The 26,272-nt window shown below is 41.3% G+C and overlaps 1 protein-coding gene across 3 annotated transcripts in view; it reads left to right on the top strand.

The window, feature by feature from the left end:
* The first annotated feature begins 227 nt into the window (after positions 1-227).
* KL (klotho) overlaps positions 228-26,272 on the top strand; it is a 61,273-nt gene continuing 35,228 nt past the window's right edge. For all 3 annotated transcript variants that reach the window (XR_010987870.1, XR_010987865.1, XM_068143007.1), the window contains exon 1: positions 228-978. Coding sequence is in view for 1 of the 3 variants with exons in the window: in XM_068143007.1 (XP_067999108.1) it covers positions 232-978 (747 nt within the window). In the remaining 2 variants the exon portion in view is untranslated. The remainder of the gene's footprint in view (positions 979-26,272) is intronic.

The raw sequence follows: 26,272 nt of genomic DNA, 5'->3' as shown, positions 1-26,272 counted from the left end.
GAGCTCTTGCCCCGCTGCCGCTCTCTCCCGTCGCGTCTTGCCCCCTGGATCTCGCCCCCGGAGGCAGCTCTCCGCGAGGGAGTCGGGTGGTAAGGATGCAGAAGGCGGCTCCGAGGTAATTATTAATAGCCGTGCCCACCAGGGCGGGAGGGTGGAGAGGCGAGGTGACATAAAAGGGGGCGGCGGTAGGCTGGGAGAAGGGAGCCACCGCCGCGGAGCCCCGCCGAGAGCATGTCGCCTGTTGCACCGCTCCTGCCTCTGCTGCTGCTGTTGCTTGGGCGGCCGCTACTCGGGGCGCCAGGGCAGGGCGCGGGCACCTGGTCCCGCTTCGCCCGGCTGCCGTACCCGCAGGACCAGCTCTTCCTTCACGATACCTTCCCCGACGGCTTCCTCTGGGGAGCGGGCAGCGCCGCCTACCAGACGGAGGGCGGCTGGCGACAGGACGGCAAAGGCGCCTCTGTCTGGGACACCTTCGCCCACCGCCCGGCCACGCCACCGGGGTCTGCCCCGCCGGGGCCGGCGGGTGGCGACGTGGCCAGCGACAGCTACAACAACATCTTCCGCGACGTCGAGGGGCTGCAGCGCCTGGGGGTCTCCCACTACCGCTTCTCATTGTCCTGGTCGCGGCTGCTGCCTAATGGCACGGTGCCCCTCAACCCTGACGGGCTGGCCCACTACCACCGGCTTCTGCGCCACCTGCGAGAGCTGGGCATTGAGCCCGTTGTTACCCTCTACCACTGGGACCTTCCACAGAGCCTGCAGGACACCTTTGGTGGCTGGGCCAGCCCTGTCCTGCCCCAGCTCTTCCATGATTATGCTGAGCTCTGCTTCCGCCACTTTGGGGGGCAGGTGCGCTACTGGTTGACCATGGACAACCCCTATGTGGTGGCTTGGCATGGCTACAGCACGGGGCGGCTGCCACCCAGCGTGCAGGGAGGCCCACACCTTGGATACCGGGCAGCCCACCACCTGCTCCAGGTAAATGGTGGGTGGCAGGAAAGGGCCCTGGTGGCTCCTCGGCCCCAGTGTTATGCCAAGGGTGGGGAGGCTGCCCTCAGCCCACCCCATTGGCAGACCCCCTCCTTGTTCGACTGCTGGACTAGAAACCAAATGGATGTGCCCACCAGTGCAAGCAGCTGATTGTGGGCTGAAGGTGCAAAGCTTATAGATGGGAGGCAGGAACTTTGAGAGAGTATGGGGGTTTTGAGGACGAACTCTTTTGGGGAAGAAAGACCCTCTGTTCCCAGCTAGTTTAGTGAGTGGCATAAATAGTTTGCTATATTTATTTTTTATGCAGTATATCTGTGTATGATGTAATGTTAGCTGAAAGTGAGCATTGTGGATTCTCAGGGAGAATTAGGGAAAACTCTAAAAAATCCTTCAGTGGAGAAAGGGCTCAGCCTAATTGGAATGGTGTGGCTGTTAAGGCATGGCCCGTTGAGAATTAATACGCATTCATGAACTCTGCTAACATCCGTCTGCTCAGTGTACACTTACCAGCAGGACTTACATCATAGTGAGTATTCTACACTGGATGTGAACACCAACATTGTTATTGTATGTTAGAGGTGAGCACATCCCTTATTCAACTTTTTGTCACTTTCCAGCATTAGTTTTGCATTGTTTGGTGCTACAAATAAAGCAGGAGAAAATGTGGGTTAAATTTTAGATTAAATTTCTTTTCCTGAAGCATTTAAACTCTTCATTTAGTGTGTTGGAATGTACTTGACCATGTTTCATGGTTAAGCATATCCCACATCACCACAGTTAGCTGTCACAGACCTTCATAATCTCAAGTGTATGCTTGTTGTCGTAAAAGCCCTGCGTAGAAAGAAGACGCTTTTTTGTTTAACAACTGAGAAACTAAGGCAGTGACTTGCCTACATCATGGAAAAGGTGTAACTGAGTGAGGGAAGTCTACCAATACTATGGCAACAGTTTTGTCCTAGTGACTGCCAGACAGGGTTTTCACAATTGTTGGGCATTTCTTTTTACACAACAGTGTGAGGCAGCAATTTGTCGTTTTCCCCGTGTTTCATGAGCGTGAAACTGAAACACAGATGCAAAATCTCCACTGATTATTAGGGCCCTTTTCTCAGCTTGTGATCTTTTCACAGTATTGGTCAGTTATGTTATGCTTTCAGCTCTTCTGCAAGTCAGCTCCCAAAATCTCAACCCACCTACAAAGAAAAGAAAGGACATGCACTTTATGCATCCCTTACTTGTTCAGGTCAGAGCCTTCGGTAGAGGCAGAGAGAGCCTAGCTCTTTGGGATGGAGAAGTGAACAGCTTTAACACCAAGACCTCCCTTTTCCTTCTTACTTCTCTGTACCTTGTTGATATTGGACCTTTCATCTTTTGCAAGCAATGCAGCAGGAAGCTAGAGAGTACAGCTTCTTTGATGGCACAGCCTGATATCCATAGAGAAATGTATGCGGTCATGTAATGAAAGGTTATGTTATAGCACGTCTGGGAAGGAGTGAGTTACATTTCTATGTGCAAGTTAACTTGTTCTCTTACATAACTTTTGAATGATTGACTTTGCAGCTTCAATCTCAGGTTGTTCTTCAGTGCATGTCTGTGTCTTGAATGTAGTTTTGTAGGAGAGTTTGGTAAGTTGTTCTCAGGAACACAGACAGCCTTTGTTTGGATCAGGAGTTGGTGCAGTTTCATCACATAGCTTGGAGGATGTGTGCAGCACCAGACAGTGCTTCTGGGAGGTACAGCCCTCATAGCTGTATCAGAAAAGATGTGGTTTAATTAAAAAAAAACAAAACACAACCAACCAACAACAAAAACCCTTCTCAGCTGCATTATGCTGCTTACATCTTACATTATCCAAAAAGTCTTATCCTGGGTTTCTTTCTAATCCTTTTCTGTTCTCAGTAGCATTCTTCTCTCTCTGTCCTTTTTTTTTGACTTTTCTTTTCCAGAGAAATTGAGATTGCAGAACATGTTTTGTTTGTTTAAAAAGAAAGATAAGATATGCTGTCATAAGAGTTTGATTCTTAGCAAATGAGCAGACTAACTCTTAATATATATGGTTTTTGACAACATGCAGTTTTAAGCGTCTTCTCTCTGCATTCGTTCAAACCAAAGACCCTCATAAGTGGAAAGCCAAACAGCTAGTGCAAGCTGATGTAGTAATTTATTTTCCTGGATGCTAATTACATTAAAAAATGGAATAATTTCCTTTTAAGTATTTTTAAAAATTCAACAGATATGAATGTGGATTTTGAGCTTTGTCTTTCCATGCGAGTTATTTATCGTCTGAATAGATAATCAAATGCGAGTTTGATTCAGTTCAGGTTGTTCAGTTCAGGGCTGGTGAAAAGAGGGCAATGAAGTTTGATCTTAGTAACGATGTTTAAATTGAGTTTGAATGGATTTAATCAGAATGTACCAATTTTTTTAAATTACCTTTAGTTTCTCTGAACTTCCACAAGTGAGTCATAACAGGTGCTAACAGATCATAACAGATGACCTTCGCAGGTCCCTTCCGACCCAGACTATTCTATGCTTCTATGATTTTAAGTGGACAAAATAAGAGACACTTTTTAATTAAAAAGAGCAAATAAAAACAGTGTAAAAAACCTTGGTAAGAGAAAGCTTTTCATGGTTTGTTATTGAGAGATGTTGATCAGCAGTTGGTGAAGAGTTCACCTTTTATATGCTGTTTTCACTGACACTTGTTGCTTTTGATATGTCTAAGCCCTTCAAACATTATAAGAATTGGAGGGAGCTGTAGATGGTTATTCACAAAATCAATTGAATGGATCAAGTACAGTTCATGAAAGTTGGCGTACTCTCAAGCCAGTGGCCAGGAGACATAATGCCACCAATCTGTCACGTATATGATGCATCTCTTTCTCCAGATAGGAGCTGAGAGAGGGCATTGTATTATGTTCTGGGTTTTGCAAATGCATTTTTTTTGGGTTACAAATTCACAGTATGTGGTCTGAGTTGAACATAGTTGGATTTACTTGATATAAACAGCATTTGCAGAAACAGAAGAACATGCTTCCCCTGAGAAGGGAGTGGAATTACTGCCTGGAAACCAGTCACGTAGCAACAGACTGATTTCTATTCCAAAACTCTTTCCAAAACAAAAGGTAAGTGCTTTTTTGTGACCTTCAGCGCTAAACCTAATAAAGTATAAGTAATTGCAGCATAGGAGAACGATCTTTTCTCATTGCATATTGTTTCCTTCAAGATTCAGACAACCTTCATACATTCACTCGGTGTCATAGATTGTCATAGCTGGGAACACATACCCAATTTTTAGGAGTTAAAAAAAAAAGAAATCATTCTAAGTAATAGATTTTGGTGGTGTGGTGGTTTGGTTTGCTTTTGGTTTGTCTTTTGGTGGTGTCTTGTTTTGGTTGGGTTTTCGTGTTTTTGTTTGGTTTTGGGTTTGTTTGGGGTTTTTGCGGTTTGGTGGTGTGTGTTGTTGTTGTTTAGTTTAGTTCTTTCCTTTCCTGTTCTTGTTTTCTTAAGACTTAATTCAAAGAAGAACAAAGAGGAAACTGATTCTGTTTCTGGTTTTGGGTATCAGTTGTGTAGTATATGTAAAGAATTTACTGGATTAGTGATTATTTTAGTCACTAATTATTTGAATCAGGTATCTTTCAAATGTCAGAAATGACAAAAGAAGCGCAGTCAAACCATAGAGGAAATTTGGATCTGATGTTGCAGTTTTGTGTGCCAGCAGCTATGGACGATTATATTATGTTTACAGATTATATTAAAAGCTGTATTGTACCTTTTTGAAGCTTAAATCATCAAAAGAAAAAAGTGAATTGAGTTTCATTTTTAATTGTGATGAACAGAGGTGTTTAGGTTTCAAGGATGCTTGTTTTATTCAAATTATTTTCCCCCCCCTTGCCATTGTTACCTGTGTTACATTTGCAAAAGGAATGTGATTTTCAAATATTCTACTGTCACAAAAAAAAGGTGGCTTGTTATCTTTACAGAGTACTTTGATCTTTAATTACAGAACTACCAGGACTATGTGGAGAGTAAGGTGTTACCATGGAAAAGTAAGAGTGGACCTTCCTCAGGTGTAAGGCTTTTATAATATGAAAAGCTTTTTGGCAATTATTGGAAATCTTATTAAAACCCAGAAAGTAGGACTTGGAAAGACTACACTGATGACTGAAGTGAGATGGAAGCATAATTTACGTATTCTTTGTGTGAAGGAGCACCAGGTTGAGCCTATAGGTGTGTTAAGTTCCACTTCAGCTCTTTTGCTGTTCACTATGAGGATGGGGATTTCTTGAGGGTCCTGTTCATGAGGATTTTAGTACTTGTGGGTTTTATAGCTGTGTGTCTCTGTATAATTCTGCAGGCAGCCTCAGATCTGTGTTTTCTTGTGTAATTTTAAGTACCACATGCCTGATTCTTAATTGATGCAGTAGCTGTTGCTGGAATGATCTTTCTGGTTTGTGTCCAAGGTAATCTAGTATGCTTTCTTTTTAAACAGCATGCTTTTCATTTAGGATCAAAGTTTTTGTTTCACATGTTGGGCAGGGCTCTAGTCAGTGCCGGAAAGATAATGACTACTGTTCAACTGCAGTTTGCAGGTAAGGACATTAAGAAAAGCAACATAAAATTTCATATCTCATAAAGTCTCACGGGGTACATAAGTGTAAAGGTGTCAGCTCCTTGATACACTTTCATTTTGCATTAAGAAAACCTCACAAAGTATGAGACATTCTTGCTGTTCCCCTTTATCCCCTTTCCTCAAGCAGAAGATATCCTGTATTTGTTGTAGTTTTGGGGGATCTGAAGTGAACTTTGTGGAAGGACTTGTGTTACTGTGCATTCCTTCCAATGACAACCTTCTCCAGTTTCCATTGCATCTTGTTTCTATGGAAATTTTCCAGTACCTGGTGGTTGATGGGCATAATTCCTACCCGTGCTTAAGGATATTGTTGGTACCTGGAAAATAAAACCTAGCTTCTATTTTTGCAGAGTGAAATGTTTATTGTGGTTTAAGATAGTTCAGCTCTTTTTTTTAGTGCCTACCTTTCCCCTTTGACTGAAAGCAAGGAGCTCTGAGAGCTTTTTGCATGATAAGTCATGTAGGAACTTCTACTCTGCAACCACCATTAGACTGAGAGTGTCATCTGTGAGGAAGAAATGTTATAGAATCATAGAATTGTCAGGGTTGGAAGGGACCTCAAGGATCATCTATTTCCATCTCCCCTGCTATGGGCAGGAACACTTCACACTAGATCAGGCTGCTCAGAGCCACATCCAGCCTGGCCTTAAAAACCTCCAGGGAAGGGGCTTCCACCACCTCCCTGGGCAACCTGAGTGTCTCACCACACTCATGGGGAAGAATTTCTCCCTAACATCCAATCTGAATCTACCCTATTTCTTTTTTTTGCTCCATGTTCTGTGACAGTAGAGAAAGTTGCTTCACTCATTACATGCCTATCTTTTAGGAGGTCAAATTCTGATCTCTCTTGCTTTGGTAGAAATTAAATCAGAATGGGACTTCAGCAGATTCTTGGGCAATTACCTTAGCTTCATTCCTCACATACATTAACTCCTTCTTTGAATAACAGCATCTTTTCCCAGTCTGCTATGGGGAACAAAATATTTCCCCCCTATTGTTCAGTATTTCTTCATCTAGACAGAAGCAGTGAATATATCTATACAGCTGGTAGTACTGTTGGCAAGCAGTGACCGTTGGGGCAGTGAATAGAGAGCAGTGGTGTGGGCATTTGGAGACGTTTTGTTTTAATTATTTTTGGTGACTGCTACATAACCTTCTTACATTGGGAGAAGCAGGAAAGGACAGGCACGTGCTTGTAGATGCTCTGTAGTTTGCTTAGCTCCAGTTTGAAGTCTTGTGGTTTTTCAGTTAGCAGTTGGTACAGTATGAGGGCTGTTTGCTAATCCTTGCAACTGAGTGCATGATTTGCGTCTTTGATTGTTGCTGATGAGCAGTTAAATTGCTGAACTTAATATGAAGGTGCAAGGCTGATCTTGGCAAAGTTTTTAAAATGCCAAGAAGTGAGCAATCAAAGGAACCTGCTTGCACAGACTTGTATGTAAAGAAAGGATTTTTTTTTTTCCTTGCTTTCCATAATGGTAAAAATAAAGAAGAGGAAATGAAGAAATGCTTCTGAAGAAGTAGGGGAGGTGGCCTCCATATACAATGATGTCAGGTTGTGGAAATTATAGGAGGTGTGTTGTCTGTTTTAAGTACTAAAAAACTACTCGTGCTTGAGTATTTGCCCGCTAAAGTGTATAGAAGAGTGTCACAGGTAAAACTGTGAATGCTGATTTTACATTAAATCAGAGGAATGAAACAGAAGAATAAGGTCACAGACAACATTTCATAATGTTTAGGAAATTACTGAAATGAAGATTGGACACATCTCTGAGGGACAAGGTGACCCATGGAATATGACCATGAATAAAACATGAAATAAAGGACTTGACTTCTGGAGGAAGAACTGAATTGCTTTACTTGAGAGAAAATATGCCAGCAGAAAGAGAAGGTGAGTTGTCCTATGAGACTGCATCCTTGGCTAAAATGGGATGAGTAGGAGACAAATGATACCAAGGAAGAGAAGGTATTAGGTTCATGCCGATGTTCTCTGTAAATACACCTCAACATAAATGTCAATGGCAAGGAGAAAATTTAGAGCTAGAGGACCATATGCATATACACGAAAGGATAAATGTTCAGTATCAATGTCATTAGTTTGACTCTTAGAAGGCCCTTACAGGAAAGAGCTTCTGGAATGGCCTTTCAGTGTTTGTGGTAGAAACAAATATTTTAAGACAGCTTAGAGCAGTTTGAGAAAAGAGACTTTTGATGCATTTTGTGGCAGTGGAGGTGACAGTACTTGTGAATTCATAACAGAATGATAGATGGCCCCATTTCAACTGTGGGAACATAGCTCAATTGAAAAAGAGCAAGTACAACCTATAGTAAGAGTAAACAGTTTGTTTAGGATATCAATGATGGCAATTTTTCGCTTCAAATTGGCAGCTTCAACTCTACTTTGAGAGCATTAAATGTTCATAAGAAGCCTGGCTGGTTAAGTTTGTGGTACATGTCCCTGCAGATTTAGCAGGGAGAGTCCTTCTAGATGCACACTGGAGTAAGGCAAAGCAATTTCAGATTCTCTGAATTTGGACACACTGAGGCACATTTGTGTTCCTTCACTTTATGTCTGAGAAGAGATAGCATTTTGTGTTATGGAGAACTGCAAAAATTTAATGTTTATCTTTGGTTTTAATTCTGAAGAAAACCCCCTCAATATCCTAAATTCTCTACTGAAATCTTTACAGCTGCTGTTTACAACAGCTGATATAGGATCAAGGGACCAAGTCTGTGAATGGTTCCAGTGCCACCAGGCAGGTGGGACTGTGTGACTTCTGTGTGGTGGTAAGTACACAGGCTTTTGCACATCCTAGAATGTGGCCATCCTGGCCGTCCAGAGAGTGCTGTGGGACACCCTGCAACATGCTTTTCAGCCAGAGGGTGAGCTGACAGGGAACCATACACATTTCCAGTGGTCTGACACATGATAATTTTGTTACTTGCACTTTAGGTCTCACATTAACAGCTGAGCTTTTACTTCTGTTTTAATCAACTTAGCACACTGCCAAAGACATCTGAATGGCTTAAAATTGGCCAGGAGGGATTATACTATGGAAATACTTAGTTATTTTGTGAGTCCAAAAGTTAACCCAGGAGTCCTTTTGTAGGTTAATCAGTTTAATGCCCTTAGTAAAGGCTAGAAAATGTTGGCACCATTTGGATGGTGTTTTACAAGCTATTTGCTTTACAGTTGGGAAGGTAGTAGCATCTGGGTTTTTTTGATCCTGCTTCAAGACAAGACATCAAAGGATCAGGTGGGAAAGGGGGACAGACTTGTAGCTCTTGGTTGCACATTCTTGTGAGGGTTCACTGCAATTTTCCAATGACTTTTCTCAGTCAGCTTTTTCCTTGTTCTTTTGAGTATGTAATAGCTGCGCTGGATCAGTTGTTTTTCAGAGCTGAGGGGGCAAAGTTTACTCAATTTGTTTAACTTTCATAATTTTAAGAAATAATCTCAGTACTGTATCCACTGTACTGAGTACTGTATCCAGTTCTGGGCTCCCCGGTTCAAGAAAGGAACTGCTTGAGAGGGTACACCAGTGGGCTACAAAGATGATGGGAGACTAGAACATCTGTCTTATGAAGAAAGGCTGAGGGACTTGGAGCTTTTTAGTCTAGAGAAGAGTAAACTGAGGGGGGATCTTATTAATGCTTATAAATACTTAAAGGCTGGGTGTCAGGAGGATGGAGCCAGTCTTTTTTTTCAGTGGTGCTCAGTGACAGGACAAGAGGTAATGGGCACAAACTTGAACACAAGAAGTTCTGTCTAAACATGAAGAGGAACTTCTTTAAGCGTAGTGGAGCACTGCCTAGAGAAGTGGTGGAGTCTCCACCTTAGGAGTAATTTGAAACCCTCTTGGATGCAGTCTTGTGCAACCTGCTCTAGGTGAATGTGCTCTGGTGGTGGTGGTGGGGGTTTGGACTATATAGTCTCCAAATGTCCCTTCCAACCCCTATCATTCTGTGATTTTGCTTCAGAATATGTTCAGTAATTCTGACCTGAGGTTTGAAATGAAAATTCAACTGGCTCCAGTCTGTACAGCGATGAAATGCCTTTTGTAATACACTTACTCAATTCTTAATTTCTTTTCCTGTCATAATACATTGTTAACTTTACTATAAGTAGTGTTGACAGAGTGAAGAGCCACCAAAACAGAATGGCCTTCACCAGGAGGCAAAATCTAGGCCAGAAAGAGTCATAACAAAGCATGGGGTGATGGAAATGAGGAGTACTAGGAAAACAGACAATGCGTGAGGAGATGGTGAGATGTGAGGGTGGTTGACCATGAATGGGAATGATGGAGTTTGGTTTGTGGGACCACACTGCATTTTTTTGTGTATATTTAGCACTGAAAGTTAAGCTCAACATGAAATGCGATGATATAAAGTCTCCCAAAGATGAGTCATTCTCTGGTTCTTTGTTATTTATAAATGTCACATGAACTTTTTTGCAAAAGCTGACTGGTGATTTAATGAAATCACAAACCCTGCTTCACTATGACGGAGCCTGATTCAAAGAGTCCACATGGCTTATTGCTGTCCTTACACTGCCACCGGCACTGAGAGCGAGAGGAGCAGTGACTAGCCTGTGCAAGAAAAGAGGGATGCTGCATTGTCTGGGTTTCTCAAAGGATCTTAAGGTTAAAAAAAAAAAAAAAGTGAAAATTGAATTTTCCTTAAAGCTTTTTTTGAGAATCCTGTCACCTTCAAGCAGTAAAGTAAATTAGCAAGCTGAACAGATGTATTCCTCTTAACTTGAAGAAAATGTGCATTCCCATATTCAAGTAGCACTTCTGCTGTGTTAAGACCTTGGAAACACTGAAGGAGCTCTTGAATTCAGTTTCTCATCCTACTTCCCTTCCCAGCCATGAGCATTCATCTTGCTTTGAATGAAAAGAGAATATTGAGGTAGACCACAGCAGGGCAAGGAGCAGAGCTGCAGGAATATGATTCAGCTGCAGTTTTGCATCTTAATATGCTTGGTAGTGTGAAAAATAATGCCTCTTTTTCTTTGTAGTCCACTGTGATTACAACCCCCTGTCACACCAGATAGCTTTTTCTCATATTCCAAATACCTCCTGTTTTCACAGAGTAATATAATGTAATTAGAGCAAGTCAGAAAGATCTAAAATCTGTGAAACTGGAATTTGCTGATTCATTGAAATCAAAATATTTGAGAGAGAGTCTTCAGTTTCCCAGAAAAAGGTGAGAAATAGGGGAAATAAAAAGCTGTCATTTTACTTTTACTTTGCCATGGAAATTCTTGGTTTTCCATTTTTATGTGATACTGAAAAAATTAATTTTTATGTAGTCAGTCATTTCACACACTGCCTTCTGTATTCTTTCATTGGATGAGTGCCCACTGCTTCAAACTGGGTCAGCTTACCCTTGTGAAATTGCTGTATAACCTGCTGCAATGTGACTGACTTCTTGAAGCTGCATATTGATGCCTTTTATTCTTTGATTGAAAAAAAAGAACAGTTTTAGAACTCAGGACAGCATTCTTGCACTGTGGCGTTTACTCTGTGTCTCATATTTGTATCTGGGCTCCTTGTGCTACCTTTGCGTGAAACTAATTACTGAGCTGTTTATCCTGCTCTGCCTCCCTGTTTCTGGTAGAATGAAAAGTGGTACTTGAAGAAGTTGCTTAAAAAGGGATAAAATTCTAATAAAAGCAACACTGAGTTGGCACAGGAGGTTAGAACCAGCAAACTGTAGCACAGGGCAGCTCAGAAAAAGCCTTTTTTTGATAGCCTAGTGAAATAGTGACCACTTCAAAATTGCTTCACAGTGAAACGGTTATAGAAGCAGCACTGTGACACTAAGCCATGGAAGGTGAGAACCCTGAACTCCACCAGTCAGATCCCACTTCACCCAAGTCAGACTCTTCAGGAGAGGAATGCTTCCTGTGTAACTGGTAATTTGGAATAGGTTTGTAGAAAGCAGAGGTGTTTGGGTTAGGTATGGATGAGATACTGATGCTGGCCTGTGGGATGTGGTTTTGAGGGCTCAGGTCTGATGGTCAGGAAGGAATTTATATTATCAAAGAACATGCTTCATATTTGGCCTCTTTTTTCCCTCTTTTTGCCGTGGAAGGTGGCCAGATTCAAAGGGTCACTGAGGCATTGTACCTAAATGATTTGTCTTCTGTTGTGAGGGTTTAGGATTGGAGTGATGGCTTTGTTCTTTCCTGGTTTATTCTGATGTCCTAATGACATCAAGTTACACCAGAGGAGGTTTAAATTAGACATTAGGAAAAACTTCTGTGCCAGAAGAGTTAACAAAGACTGGAACAAGCTGCCCAGGGAGGTGGTTGAATCACCATCCCTGTATGTATTTAAAAGCTGACTGGATATGGTGCTTGAGGATATGGTATAATAGTGGCCCTGGGAGAGTTAGATAATGGTTGGACTTGATCTTAAAGGTCTTTTCCAACCATAGTGATTCTGTAACTCCTGTGTCTCATTGTGATTATCTGGAGGATTTAGTGCCCTTTCTTTTGTTAAAGGTCTTGGTTTTGGTTTGTGGCTCATAATGCCTGAACATGGGAAAGGGGGAATATAATGGATATTATTGCATAGTGTTTGAGGCTGAAATCTTGATAAACTATTGCAGGCATCTAAACCTGATGATTCATATAGCTTCTTTACCTATTTTTTTTTTTTTTTTTTGGGGGGGTGGTGGTGAGGGGGACTGTTCATTTAATGGGAGTGCTTCTGGGGAATATTAGAGCCATGAGCTACTCCAGACTGGAGGACAGAAAGGTATTCTACTCCTTTTTGGGGAGGAGAAATAAAAAGGCTGCACAACTAGATTGGAAGTTTAAATGGAAATTCTATTTACAAAATGTACATACAGAAGGCATTCAGGTAGAATGAATACATTCACAAATTAGGCTGAATCTACCAGGCCAAAACCTTCCAGAATCTTTCACCCCTACCAGCCTTGGGCAGGTGCAGGAGTAGGCTACAACTACATCCCCCACCATAAGGCCATATGACACAAAATTCCCCCTGCCAGTCAGAGCTGTCTCCCCCCACACAGACCATGAGATAGAGGCATATGAGCTCTTCTCAAGGAGAGAGAAAAGAGTGGTATCAGCTAGGCACCACCTTAGATAGTGTGCTGCCAGAAATTGGGATAGAATAACAAAGTTGCAATAGCCTGGGATAGCCAGGGCTGTCCCTCAAGACCCTCTGCCTTCTTGGAGGACTTTGTCCTTGTGGTCTTCTCAAAGATACCTGAACCCCAAACCACCACATTCCCCCCCTTTATTCCATTTCCTGTATAAACATATCGTCAAATAAGAAACAATCTTTAGATGATGTGCAGCAGAATATCCTTCATCCTGGTGTTCTCCAGAACAGTCTTTCACTTAGGATCAGGAAACAGTTGTCCTCATCAGATGAGATAAAACAGGACTATTCAGGGCTCGTAGGGTTCGTGCTTGTGTATGGTGAGTTCTTCATAGGTTTTATGGGCTCCATGGTTATCTGAAAAAGAACTCATAACAATTTATACACACTCTGAACTTAAACCCTCTCAGCTATAGTTAAATTCTTCAGTGGAACACACTGAATTTCACCATTACATTGCATTACTCAATAGGTGTGTCCTGGATTGTCAGCAGAAACCACCCCTCAGATAGGTTTAGCCTTACCCAAAGATGGAGAAACCCATGCAGTTTTCCCCAGTAAGTTCTTTTCACAGACAGCAGAACTCCATCTACAACTGGTAGCAAACCTGACTGAGCTGGACTCACTCAGTTTAATGACCTCTACTATGTACCAGCCAAGTGGCTCCTGTCGCCTTGTAGGAACCAAGTGCAGATGGAAGGCTGTTGTGTGGAATCTTACATGTAGAGTTGCAGAGCGAAAGTATGGAAGAGTAAACTACAAAGAGAGGGTAGAATTGGCAGGGGTCAAATATAACATTGGACCAGCAAGTTCCAAGTGTGGGAAAGGACCGGGAGGGTCTGGAAACAGACTTGTGGGACACTAGCATTTTGTATACCCAAGACCATGTAGAAATGCATGACTCAATTAGTTAAGCATCTAGGGTAAAAAGTATACTGTGAGATACACAGAGACAATGGAATCAACTGGTATGGCAAATCCACAGGGCAATTTACCAGAATGAAAAGGGCAACTGTCAGAGAGAGAGGCTCCAGGGAGACCTAATAGCAGATTCCCAGTATCTGAGGGGTGCCTACAGGAAGGATGGAGAGAGACTGTTTACAAAGGCCTCCAGTGACAGGACAAGGGGCAATGGCTTCAAACTAGAGAAGGGCAGATTCAGATTGGATATCAGAAAAAGTTCTTTACTATGAGGGTGGTGGAACACTGGAATGGGTTGCCCAGGGAGGTGGTGGAGGCCCCTTCCCTGAAGATATTCAAGGTAAGGTTTGATAAAGCCCTGGGCAACCTGATGTAGTTGGGAATCTCCCTGCTGACTGTGAGGGAGTTTGGGCTAGATGACCTTTCAGCCTGGACCATTGTATGATTCCTGTGACACAAATAGTGACACTGTACATAAGATGGAACCAGGACAACTGCCCAAAAAGCTTCCAGGCAAACTTAGCTTTTTTGTTACATCACTCATTTTGTAATACAGCAGTTCCAGACTTTTTAGCAGCTGGTGCAAGCAGCTGAAAGTTTTTCTCTGAAGCACCTCATTCTGGAACTGCTTCAGTTATAGTGAGATGAATTGGACAGCCTGACCCATTGCAGTGATTCTTTTATTCTACAAATTAATGACAACATTACTTTCTTTGTCCTCATATTATGTTTCTGAAAAGATTAATTATCAGCCCCACCACTGAAGCACCAGCCCAGAGCCTCAGTTTTGACTTTCAGAATCCTTAAAAGGCTAGAGTATACCCATATAGGCAGGAGGTTTCATTCTGGAGTGAGTCCAATGAAAACAGTGCACTTGGGGAGTGACACTGCTGATGTAAATCCTGAAAAAGCAATGTAGATTATCAGAACTGTAGCATAATGTGGTGGTTTGGATTCAGGTGAATACCTTTTCTATAGTCTTTGCTGTGCTGTGGAATGGGTGGATTCACTGTCTGTGAGATATGAAAGTTGTTTTTTGGTTCTTTTAATCAGCTTGTTTCCTCACAGGAGAGCATGCAAGGAAAAGCTGTGTGCTTAATCAAGAGTGGACATAGCCACTACAGAAATTTCAGCATTGGTTGGCCACTGGTTCTCAAGTTCCATTCTCAAGCTCCATTTCATGGTGCTAATATGAGAGCTGGATAGGGATCAGAAAATAATTCTTTGGTGTACTGGGTACAACTATGACAGTCTTCAACCTAAAAAGGTTATCAATAGCAAACTATATTTATCCAACACCTGGAAAACCAATGTTAAACTGCTAAAGGTTCACACCTACCCCAAGTTATGGCTGTCAGCAGCTGGGCATATTGATGGAGAATGTAGCATAGAAAATTGCTCTTGCCCCAGAGTTCAGCAGCATCATTCTGTTGTCTTCCAGGCAGGGTTTGCATCAGCTCTGAGACACAGTTTGGCATCTGCTTGGCCTTTCAATATTTGGCTTTTCAAGAACCATTATGAAATGTGGTGTAGTGTAAAGATATTTCTCATAAAGTGGTTTGGCAGCATTCCCAGTGATCCCAGAGGGAAGAGCAGCTAGGGCTTGTCCTCCAGTTCTAAGCCAGCTGTCCACTGAGCTGGTCAGGGGTGTAGCTGTGTGTACTTTGGCTCTTCATCGCAACTAGCAAGTGAAGACAGGGACTAAGCTGTCTGGCTGCCTGCAAGCCTTGAGTGTAGAACCACATAGATTGAAGTGGTGGGCCAGGAGCTTGAGAGTCATATAACAGTGCTGTACCAGGGTTGGTGGTGGCTGGGTGAAGATGAAGAAATGCAATGCATGTGCCTTCATTGCAGTACAGCCATCTCCCTTGCAGGCTGTGGAAATAAGCACAGGGGAAATAAATCACACTTGAGCTAATTTTAGATATGTTCAGCAGAGACATGCACATTTGAGTTTGCCATCCTAGGGTCCTTTGACAGGTGATGGAGAGAAGTGATCATGGTGCCTCTCATCCTATGACCTGGGGAATAGATAGAATATGTGGTGACCAACTCAAAACCATATTTTTTGTAGACACATCTTTACATTTAGTCTAATGAGAGTGAGAAAAGGTGGGGTAAATGACAGAGTAGAGGTGTACGAAAGGCTAGGTACTTTGTCCTCCTGTGACTTCTCAGGTGTTGGACTCTGACATACAGTCTGGATCATGTGCAAAATTTTGCCTGAGTCTCACCTGTTTCAGGCATGTGATCTCTTCTGTGCATCTGTGGAGAAATCCAATGTCAAGTTCTTCCATGGTTTTCCTGAATACTGAGCTGAAACATCTGACACAGAGAAGCAGCTAATACATCTCAGTGCAGTTCCCCTTTGCAAGATGGTCTGCAGCACATGCTTGCTTCTTTAAGTCCTTCGTTCCCATGTGAGATCTCATGGGCACTGAATAGCCCCATCCTGTGGCTCTTCACTCCCTTTTGCCAGTCAGCTGCTGCTGACCCACCATGACTGTTGAAGTATGCTGAAAGCATTTCATGGCTTTTCCAAAAATGTAAAAAGAGCACTCCATGGAAAATACACTTTAAAACATAAACAAAACCAGTTAAAAACTCCGCCGCCCCCCCCCCCCTTCCCCCCCAAGTTGGAACTGATAGACAAATACAAACCTTATACTAGTTGTCGCGCGGTCTCCCTCTGTATGGAAATAAAAGTTGTCTGATCTTTAGGGCCTCACTATTTTCTCCAAGGAGGCTGTTGAACTGTATTTCAATTTAAGTAATGCAACAAGTATATTCTGAATATGATAAGTGGGAAATTTTAGATGTGCATTAAGTCTTAAAAAAAATAAAAATCATTATTTTAAAGCAAATCACAAGATATCCTTCAGAATATCACCTACAGAAAAGTAGTATAAGGAAAGACATGCAGCTATCAGGTAGTGAAGAAGAAGAAAGGATTTAAACCCCTGTGTTTCTAAACCTAGCTAATGCTTTTTGTCTGACCTGTCAAGAAGGGCAATCATGCTGAGCACTGGGATTCATAGACAGGAAAGGTTAATGAGGATGAAGGTTAGATGGCTGTAAATAACTACAGGTGCAATGGACACAAAACAGTAGGAATTTATGGTATCAAAGTCAAGCCAGAGCCATCTGATAGGTTTCTGTGGTAACTGATTATCTAGAAATAGAAAATACAATAAACCTAATCAATCTATATTTTCAGTAGCACACTTGAAATGGTGGCACATGGAAAGCTACTGTTTCAGTTCTGGAGGAAGAGAATTTTCATCACTAGCTAGGAAATTGCTAAAGCAAATAATCAAAATAAGTTGCACTGAAAGTAAAAGTGTCAGGCTCAAGGACACTCCCTAGCTGAACTTTTTAATGTATTTATCTCCCATGCTTTGGAGCAAACTGGGATTGTACTAATTAGAGCATGAGAGAAACTTGAGGGACCAAGTGCCAGTGCAAAGGATAAGCAGGATAATAAACAGATAAACAGACTTTTTTTCATAAGATGAGAACTTGCTGATCACAGTTTCTAGTTTGTATGAGGTGATGTTTCCAGCAGAGATGAGGAATTACCTTACTGGAGTATGTCTTATTTGTCTGAATCAGAGCACTAGGGGAGCATGTACTTGCTGTCTATAAACAGATCAATGGGAGAAACAAGTGAGGGAAATAACTATGTCCAGGGGAAGTTTTGATGCAAGAACCAGAGCGTTAAAAGGGATCGTGAATAAAGTAACCTGAATATTGTCTCACCAAACCTTTCCAGTGTCTTGCTCAGAGTGTTTAATACTTTTACATGAAATCTTTTATTGTGTCCAGAGAAGGGCCACAAGGATGATCAGAGGGCTGGAGCACTTCTCCTATGAGGACAGACTGAAGGAGTTGGGGCTGTTCAGTCTGCAGAAGAGAAGGCTCCGAGGTGACCTAATTGTCTCCTTCCAGTATCTGAAAGGGGCCTACAGGAAGGCTGGGGAAGGACTTCTCAGGATATCAGGTAGTGATAGGACTAGGGGGAATGGAATGAAGCTGGAGGTGGGGATATTCAGGCTAGATGTGAGGAGGAGGTTCTTCACCATGAGAGTGGTGAAACCCTGGAATGTGTTGTCCAGGGAGGTGGTTGAGGCCCCGTCCCTGGGGGTGTTTAAGAGCAGGCTGGATGAGGCTCTGTCCAGCCTGATCTAGTGTGGGGTGTCCCTGACCGTGGCAGGGGGGTTGGAACTAGATGATCCTTGTGGTCCCTTCCAACCCTGAATGAAACTATGAAACTTAGGGAAATTCACAACTAGCAGGGATAACTTCTGACCTAGAGTGGAAGAACTCTTCTTCCATTCCTGTTTTTCTCCTGCAGCAGAGTCATGACTAAAAGAAGGGATTTTGGAGGAAGCATTCTCACACTAGCAATAAACTTCTCTTACTTTCTATATATATAAAAATATAAAAAGAAAATTTAATTAAACTGTGCTAAACAATATACTTTAAATTGGAAAGGACCAATTAAAGACTTAAAGGGTATAGTTCATCACACTTTATATGTTTGCATTGTACACACATCTGAACTGGTTAGGTTATGCTTCCTGTATCCTCACTGGAGAGGTTTTTAAGGCATGATAATTCTGACCAAGATTGCTCATCCATATTAGGGGAAAGTAAATTTTAATCTAAGGATTTCCTGAGTCTCTCCATGAAGTGCAAAAGAAATCTGGAGCAAACAGTTCGTCGCTTTTACATAGCAGGTCATGAGCATTGGGAATTTATTGCCGTAGCAGGTTTTGGAAGAGGGTTGTACCAGCAGACACAAAAAAGAGAGTAGACGAATATGTGAACTGTGGGTCCATAAGCAGACACTAAATAAAATAGGCTGGAATGTACTCCCTAACATTCCCAGCAGTACAGTGTAGATGTCTGCAAAATAGGAGGCTAGATCTCAGTGACTGGGCTTGCTCTCTCATAATAGCACCTTATCCTGTTGTTGCTATCAGAGATGGTATTAAGCTGGATGGACTTGTTGACCTGACCCAGCAGAGCATTCCTTTTGTCCTCATATTCTGTCTCTGCATTACCAAATGTGCCCAGTGACTCATCTGATAACAAAAATCTAATGTATCTAATGCTCTTGGCTATAAATCATATCCTAATACTCTTGAATTGAATTATTCAAATTGTATACATAAAATCTCTTCTGTTTCTTCAGAGTTTCTTTCCAACATCTCTGCTTTCTTGCATCTCACTAGTATAAGGAAAACGAGTTTTGATCTCTACACATGGAGCCTTACTGTATTTTCAAAGTTCTTTCTACAGAGACTTTGTTCCTTCCCACTAAGGTGGTAAGAACTCACATATGTGTCCCATGCAGAGCAACTTGGCTTTACTGTAACAGCATTCACGTGTAAAAGAGTTTCCAGTAAAAAAGTTCAATTAATGAGATGCAGTAATTTCTACTTCCTTCCATCTTGTTTTCCTGCCTCTCCTCCTCTCTCCCTACTTCCTTCTCCTCATCTCAGCAAAACACCTGTCTCTTCAAGTCCTTCACACCATCATTCTGGCCAACAGTTTGCTTTGCACTGATGTCTGGGCAACTAGATAATAATTACTGACTGCCAGCTGCTCTGATTCCTGTAGCATCGATTGAATCACGATTCCATGTAAGCTGTGTAAACTGTGAATTTCTTAATATCTGAAACGTTGCCCTGGTTTAATATATCCTGTCTTAAACCCATCTTTTCAATATCCTTTGGACTACATACTCTTTGAAGGTTGTGTTGGCTTAGCTGTGAGCAATGAAAACCTTTTTCTCTAGGGCAGAGTGGTCGAGCAGTTTTCTCACTATGTTGTGCACCACGTGGGATCTCTGAAAACACAAGATTATTTTCCTGTTTGATTTTGACAAAACCCACAAAGCTTTTCATGGTCTTGAAACATCAGGCTGTTTAAGCGTGCATCTACCCTAGCATTACAGTACAAATGAGGAGTGTATGTGCAATGTCAGTCTCCTAATTGCCTCCATTTGCTGTGCTATGAAGTGGTTTTGGAGTACTGAACTGGGTTGGTTTTAGATGAGGATAACCTGGAAACTGCTCTGCAGGGGCACACCTAGTGTAATACAGCTGCTAATTGACTTCTGGTCCATAGGTTATTGTAGATACTGGGTCCTCAACTCTACTGTTTGCTAAAGTAGATGTAGGCACTATGGCTAGAAGTTAACCAGCAACATATTATAATTATATTAGTCACAGAGGTACACTTAATCTACTTTTCCATCTAACAAGCCCAGAATATATGTAAGCCATCTGGCTGCTTACATGAGCTTGTACTGGTTTAAAAATCAAAGGTGGTTGTTTTACCAAACGACAACAAAAAAATCAGTCACTGGATTTATTGCTCTTCCTCTCGTACTGCACTTAGGCCTGAGATGTCACTCATCAGTCTGTTGTCTAGGAGTGGGGCTATAGCAAACACTGAGTTTACAAAATCCTCAAGTGACTGCAAGAGCCTTTTGAGGGATGTCTTCATGGAAAGCTGTTGAAATTTTTTACTATGCCTGTATAGCTCTATGATCAATTACTCATTTCTGAGTGAGCTGCTCTCCTTTAAAACACACAGTGTTTAAATGGTAGGCATCTGTCTCATTGTTAGATATTGACCTAATTACCATAATTGTAGGTGGCCTGCTGACAACTGCTAACGTAGCTACCCTAACGGCAGCTGTGCAGTAGTAGTAGTGTTGCTTTCTGGCATGTATACAGCTGGACATGAAATGATGCTGTTACTGGAATTATGTGAGCTTACATTTCTGTTGTTCTAGTACATTTTGATCTTTGTACTGGGGTTTCTCCCAGAATAAGTTTTCTTTAAATTACTGAAATTGTTATTGTACTTTGATATTGGATATTTACAGATTACAGTGTACTGGTGAAATTTCTGAAGACATGGTTATACAGAAACAAATGCCAAACGCAGACAAATTGCTTTGAAAGTCTGTCTGAAGCTGTCAGGTAACTGTATTGTTAAGTTTTTAATTTGTCCCTGTGTTTCTGTATCTGTATTTTAAAAGGCCAAGGTAAAAAAAGAAAAAAATAATAATATATATATATATATATAAATAAATGTAAAGGTTTTAGCCATATTTGGAATTAGTAAGAAAAAGAAAAGGTGGCTCTACAGGTGGATATATTCACGGTCCAATAATGACTCTCATTCATGTGTACAAATGGCTTCGTGACACAGGCTTTTGATATTTGTTCTACAGCAATTTGAAGTTTAGTATCACACTTTGAAATAGTAGACAAAAGAAAAGTTCCATCACTTTCACCTTGTGCCAGTACCTTCAACTCAGTAGTTCTGCAGCAGTGTTAGCCAAAGTGGAAACAATCTTTTGTAGGTTTCTTCTGTAAAGAAAGCCCCATATCAAAGTTATTGTCTCTTCCTCAAGAGACAAGTATTGTCTCTCTAAAAGAGAATACAGAGAACTGGCAAATTGCTGATGAAGGAAACCTGAAACATACTAAGTTGTTTTAAAAAATTCCATGCTAGGCCTCCAGAAGGGTTTGTTACCCTGCCAGAGTAAAGTCTAAACCTAACTGTGCTATGTTTAAAATCTGGCCAATTGATGTAATATTTATGAATGCCTTAGCCTGTTAATATGATATTAATGCTGGTCAGGAAGTGTCTATCACTATGGTTATGAGAGCACAAAAGCTGAAACAAGGGTTGCTGAAACAAGAGTAGTTAATTAGCAGTTACAACTGTGTGTGTTAACCAATACATGCCCTTTTCTGTGTGGCTTAGGAGAAACAATTACCCTGACAACACTTCCTTTTCCATTTATTGGTTTTGGTATTTTTTAGATTTAATTTTATTTTTCTTTCTCTAAGGATTAGATAAAATCTGCTTTAGGTCTTTGACTGTGATTTCTTGTCCTGATTGCTAAGGCTGAGATTGGAGTATATTGATGTAGTAAACCTCCCTATTCTATACTGCATCATATGAAAAAAACAGGATCTACTTTCTAAAAGGAAACAACTGTAGCTGGTATGTCAACTTTATTAACAGTTACCTTCTTAGGAACTACATTAAAACATTTATTCAATATTGTCAGCCAAACTAGATGATTTTCTTGTATACAAAGAGGTGAAACAGCTTCATTTCTACAGATAATCAGCAATATGAGGGTTGTGTTTGTCAAATGAGAATTAGATATTTAATTTTAAATGCTTTTTTTGCAGTCTTCTGTTGTACAAGAGCCTAACTTTTAGCTCAAATGGTGCTTCTTCATTTTTGCAGGCTACAAGAATAAAGCAGGGAAACTTATTTGTACACTTCTGAGTTAACACTCATCTCTGTAGTAGAACAATTTTATTTCTACCATTAAACATGCATTTAGAAATAGACGTAGAGATACTGAACTCCTACCTCAAAAGTGTATTTTCATGGTTTCAGCATGCTTTAAATGCAGTTCTAAATGTATTTCCCAAATCAGAGGAGATATAAATTGAATCCAGTTTAATCTGTGACTGCAGTATAGACAAAAGCTCATAGGAGAAGCTGAATAAAAACATATAAATCATCCTTGCCCCAAAGAAATGTGGATTCAAAAATTTTCTCTCTCATAAAATTGGATGCCTCATTTTGTTCTGCCATCACTTGACTGAAGTCATCATTCTGTTATCTGAGTCTTTAAAAATACCATCCTCTAAGAATTTTTCTTCCACCAATGAATCTCATTTTCCACATCTTTCCTTATATATGTATTTCTCTTTCCTCTTCTGGGTCGTGATGAGACCACTGCACTTCATCTTCTTGGTGGTTGCTGAGGAGCGTGGTGATGCTTGAAAATAAAGGTGTCTGACTGTCTGCATTCCTGGTTTTACTGGGACAGAATCCCAGGCCAGCTATGGGCTGCAGCCCATTAGCAATTCAGATCATCCAGGACAGCTGACTTCAGATGGCTCATAGGTGTATCCCATACTGTAAGCATCACATTCAGTATAAAGGGGGAAGTTTGAGAGCAAAAGGGGAGTTTCCTGTTTGGGATTTCCTTCTTGGTGTGTTTTTTGTGGGCTCTTCACACTCTTTTCCCTTCTCTTGCTTTCAAGGGCTGCCTTCCTGTGTATTGTGACTACTGCACCTTTGCTGGGCTTAGTATAACTTTATATACTTTGTATTGGCTATTTCATTAAATGTGTTTTCATTTCAACCTGTGGGTCTTTTCTCCCTTTTCTGATTCCCCTTGTCTACGGGGAAGGAAGTCATTGAGTGATAGAGTAGCTGCTGTAACTTAGCCCTAGAGATAGGCTAAATGTAGATGTATCCTCTCCAGTGACTGTATCCCCACTGATGAGATGTCTTTGCTGAGTAACTAGTTTTAATTCCTCATGCAGTATCCACATCATGGAAACAATTACATTAAGGAAGAATTATGGCCAGTAATAATCATGGTATTAATTAAAATTTATTAGTGAGCCTCATGGTTCTCATGCTGTTGCAAAGATGGGCAAACAACTGAGGCATCAAGACCTCTAAGTTATGTGTCATTCACTTCAACTTGCCTCATCTATCTACATGGTTCTGTGATTTACTGTGTCAGCCTTTCAGAGGTTGTTGCTGGTGTAAGACTTTTGGAGTAGAGTTTAGCTTAGGTCCTCTTGGTTTGCCTAAATCTTTCTCGGACTTTGGTACATTCTTGTATACATTTTGAGTCATGACTTCATGCAGTCACAAGGCTACCTCTTTGGAAGACACTGGGGCTACAAAGGTTGCACACATAGGTAAGTATGTACCCTTTGAGAAGCCTAAATTATCCTGCCTTGGCCTCCCACTGCCAGTTCAAAAGACACAGGTCTTGTGTTGCATCTGCCCATGCAGATGTCGTGATAGTCCAGAACATCCCAAATGGCAGTGGGTGCCACTGTGTGATCTTAGGTTACAAGTGGACATTAACACCTCTGACATCTAATACTATCTGTTAGCATCTGGAGCTGCTTTAGGCTTTCTAGGGGTGAGGTTTAGTTTCTTGAGCACTTATGGAATGCCATAACATTTGCAATCACTCACAGGTTTGACACAGTATTCACAGGTAACCATGTTCTTCTGTATTACCAGGTCTAGGTTAGGCAGGATGTCTCTCAGACCTAAATTGGCATTACCTTTGAGATTCAGTTGCCTAGAAGTAGGCCTGTAATACTATTTGGGTAGAACCATACCTCCACAGAGCCTGTTTTAAGCCAAAGCAGGGTAAAACCCCAAGTCAGGCAATGGTGCCCTTCTCTCCTGATCACTGAGCGGTTTTGCAGCTAAACCAGACTTGCAATCACCCAAAGCAGATCTTAATAGGTTGTGACTGCTGAGTCAGAGTAAATTTAGATGCATTTTATAGCTTAGCACTTCTATAGCAATACTGCATTTATTGGGCTACAGTCCCCTTTTTCAGTAGTCTGGAGACTAAGTTCTCACTCCTGAATTTAGCAATGATGTGAATCCTCCTACAGTTTTCAATGTATCAGGACCAATCAGTGGTTCTTCTTGGAGCTGTTAGCTCTCTCTTGTTTAGTATAGACTCACAATAATGTGTGTAAGTCTGAGGGTAGGCTACAGTTTGTTCTCCTAGGGTATAGCTGTTCTTCAAATTGCTCAGCACTTAACTACTCTTCTATTTTTTGCAAATTAGGAAGTATAAAAGAGTAAGTAGGATTACAGCTACAGAATGCAGCTAGAGGACCACAAGAGAGAGTTTTCCATCAAGAACGATGTCCTGCCTTCTCTATTGCAATTGCCTTGAGTATTTTGTTTGCTATTGCAGCTTGCTGTAATCATTGCTTTTGTGCCTTGTTTTATAACCAATGAGACTTGAGATATTATAATCAAATACTTCATTATCTACAAGAATCAAACAAAAGTTATTCCAAACATTACTGGACTGAAGTTAATTTATTATACAGTTTCAGTGATTTTTGCAACTTGAGCATTATTTGCAAAGGTGTATGATCGAAATCACACCCTTCAGTCAGTTCCATTACGTGTTCACCAACCAGAGCATTTCAGGCAGGTTAGGCACAATGAGATACTTTGTAGTGATTGCTCTATCTGGATATGCATGCAAACACAGCTGGATCTCACATGAGCAGCTGAATACTGATTAGAAGAAAAAGAGTTCAGTATTCACATCTGGTCAAACAGTAATCTAAACAGTTGTCTGAAGATTGAAAACTGGTACCTTTGCATTTATATTGCTTACCCTGATTAGCTGCTTTTTGCATCCATCTAGAGGGCTGAAGGGAACCTTCCATCTTAGACCATAGCCCACTGTAATTGATGTGCAGCTCTCCTCCCAGGACTATTAAATTTAATAGCCAAACTTACAGCAAAATAAACTCAGGTTGTCATGTGAGTGACCGATCTAGATTTGGGCATGAGCAATCCAAATATTTGGTTTAAAAAAGAATCTTTGTAGAGATAACCTCAAGTAAATTCCTTTCATTCTGGGTTTCATTTGCCTGTTACCTCTGATCCAATGTTTTAAGCTTGCTTAATTATGCTCAGCTTTGCTCCATGCACAGGCACCAGGTCTTGTTACATCCCATTGTCTGAAAGCCTGAAGTTTTTGTAGTCATAAAACCATGTTCCTAACCTCATGGCTGTTACTTTTTGTTTAATCCTCATTCATCTGGGGCTGCTGTGGTGTACAATCTGCAACAGCTTGTAATACATGGATTGTCAACACATTGACCACATTTGTAATTTCTTTGCTGACTATGTAGGACCACATGCCTCCCTTTTACGCACTGGTACCGTCTACTGGTGGAGACTTCTTCCAGTTTATTTGCTGTTGATGCCCAGTGGCTGTTTCTCACAGAGGAACTCACAATGGGAAAAAGCTATTCACCAGCACATTCATTCAGAAATACCTTCTGAAGCCAGATGAACCACCACTACCATGGTGCTCTCATACTTCTAATTGTCATTTTGTTATAGTAATGTACCTAGGCACTACAACAGTTATTGCTTTGGCCTGCGGTTCATAAAGGACCTGTCATTTTATATTTGCAGCCATGGAGCAGGTCCCTTTGCATGCTGAAAAAGGAGAGTCTCCTTTATGTAGCAGAAACATTTCCTGTAATACACATTAAATAATTCTATACTGATTGATCATTGTCTTCTCCTGGAGAGGGTGGGCTACCTTTCTGTTGTTCTAGTCTATTTGAAGTGACTTTTTAATACATCAACCGACTGACTTGGTTTTGTGATCACATGGCCTCTACTGCTCCTGGAGGGGTCTAACAAAGTGCAAACAAAGTGCCTGTGCTGCAATAGCATCCCCAATGTGACTGTCATTGCTAGCCTCTTCTCAGTGTTGCAGAGGTCAAATTTTGTCCTGTGTACTCTTGTTGCTGCACCTTCGTTAACAACTTGGTTAAAGGTTTAATCATATCTGCAACCATGATACGAAATCCTGGGGAAAAATAAACAAACAGAAGAGGTTTGAGCTCATGCAAACCTGTGGAGCAGGGATCTTCCTGTTAATTTTGCTCACAGCTGATAAAGTGATCAGTATACTCTTATATTTTTCTCTTTCCCATACCACTTGATC

Source organism: Melanerpes formicivorus, unplaced genomic scaffold (assembly GCF_026170545.1).
Source record: "Melanerpes formicivorus ecotype bairdi unplaced genomic scaffold, bMelFor1.0.p_v2 SCAF_1, whole genome shotgun sequence".
Lineage (NCBI taxonomy): Eukaryota > Metazoa > Chordata > Aves > Piciformes > Picidae > Melanerpes > Melanerpes formicivorus.
This window is presented reverse-complemented; position numbering and strand designations above follow the sequence as displayed.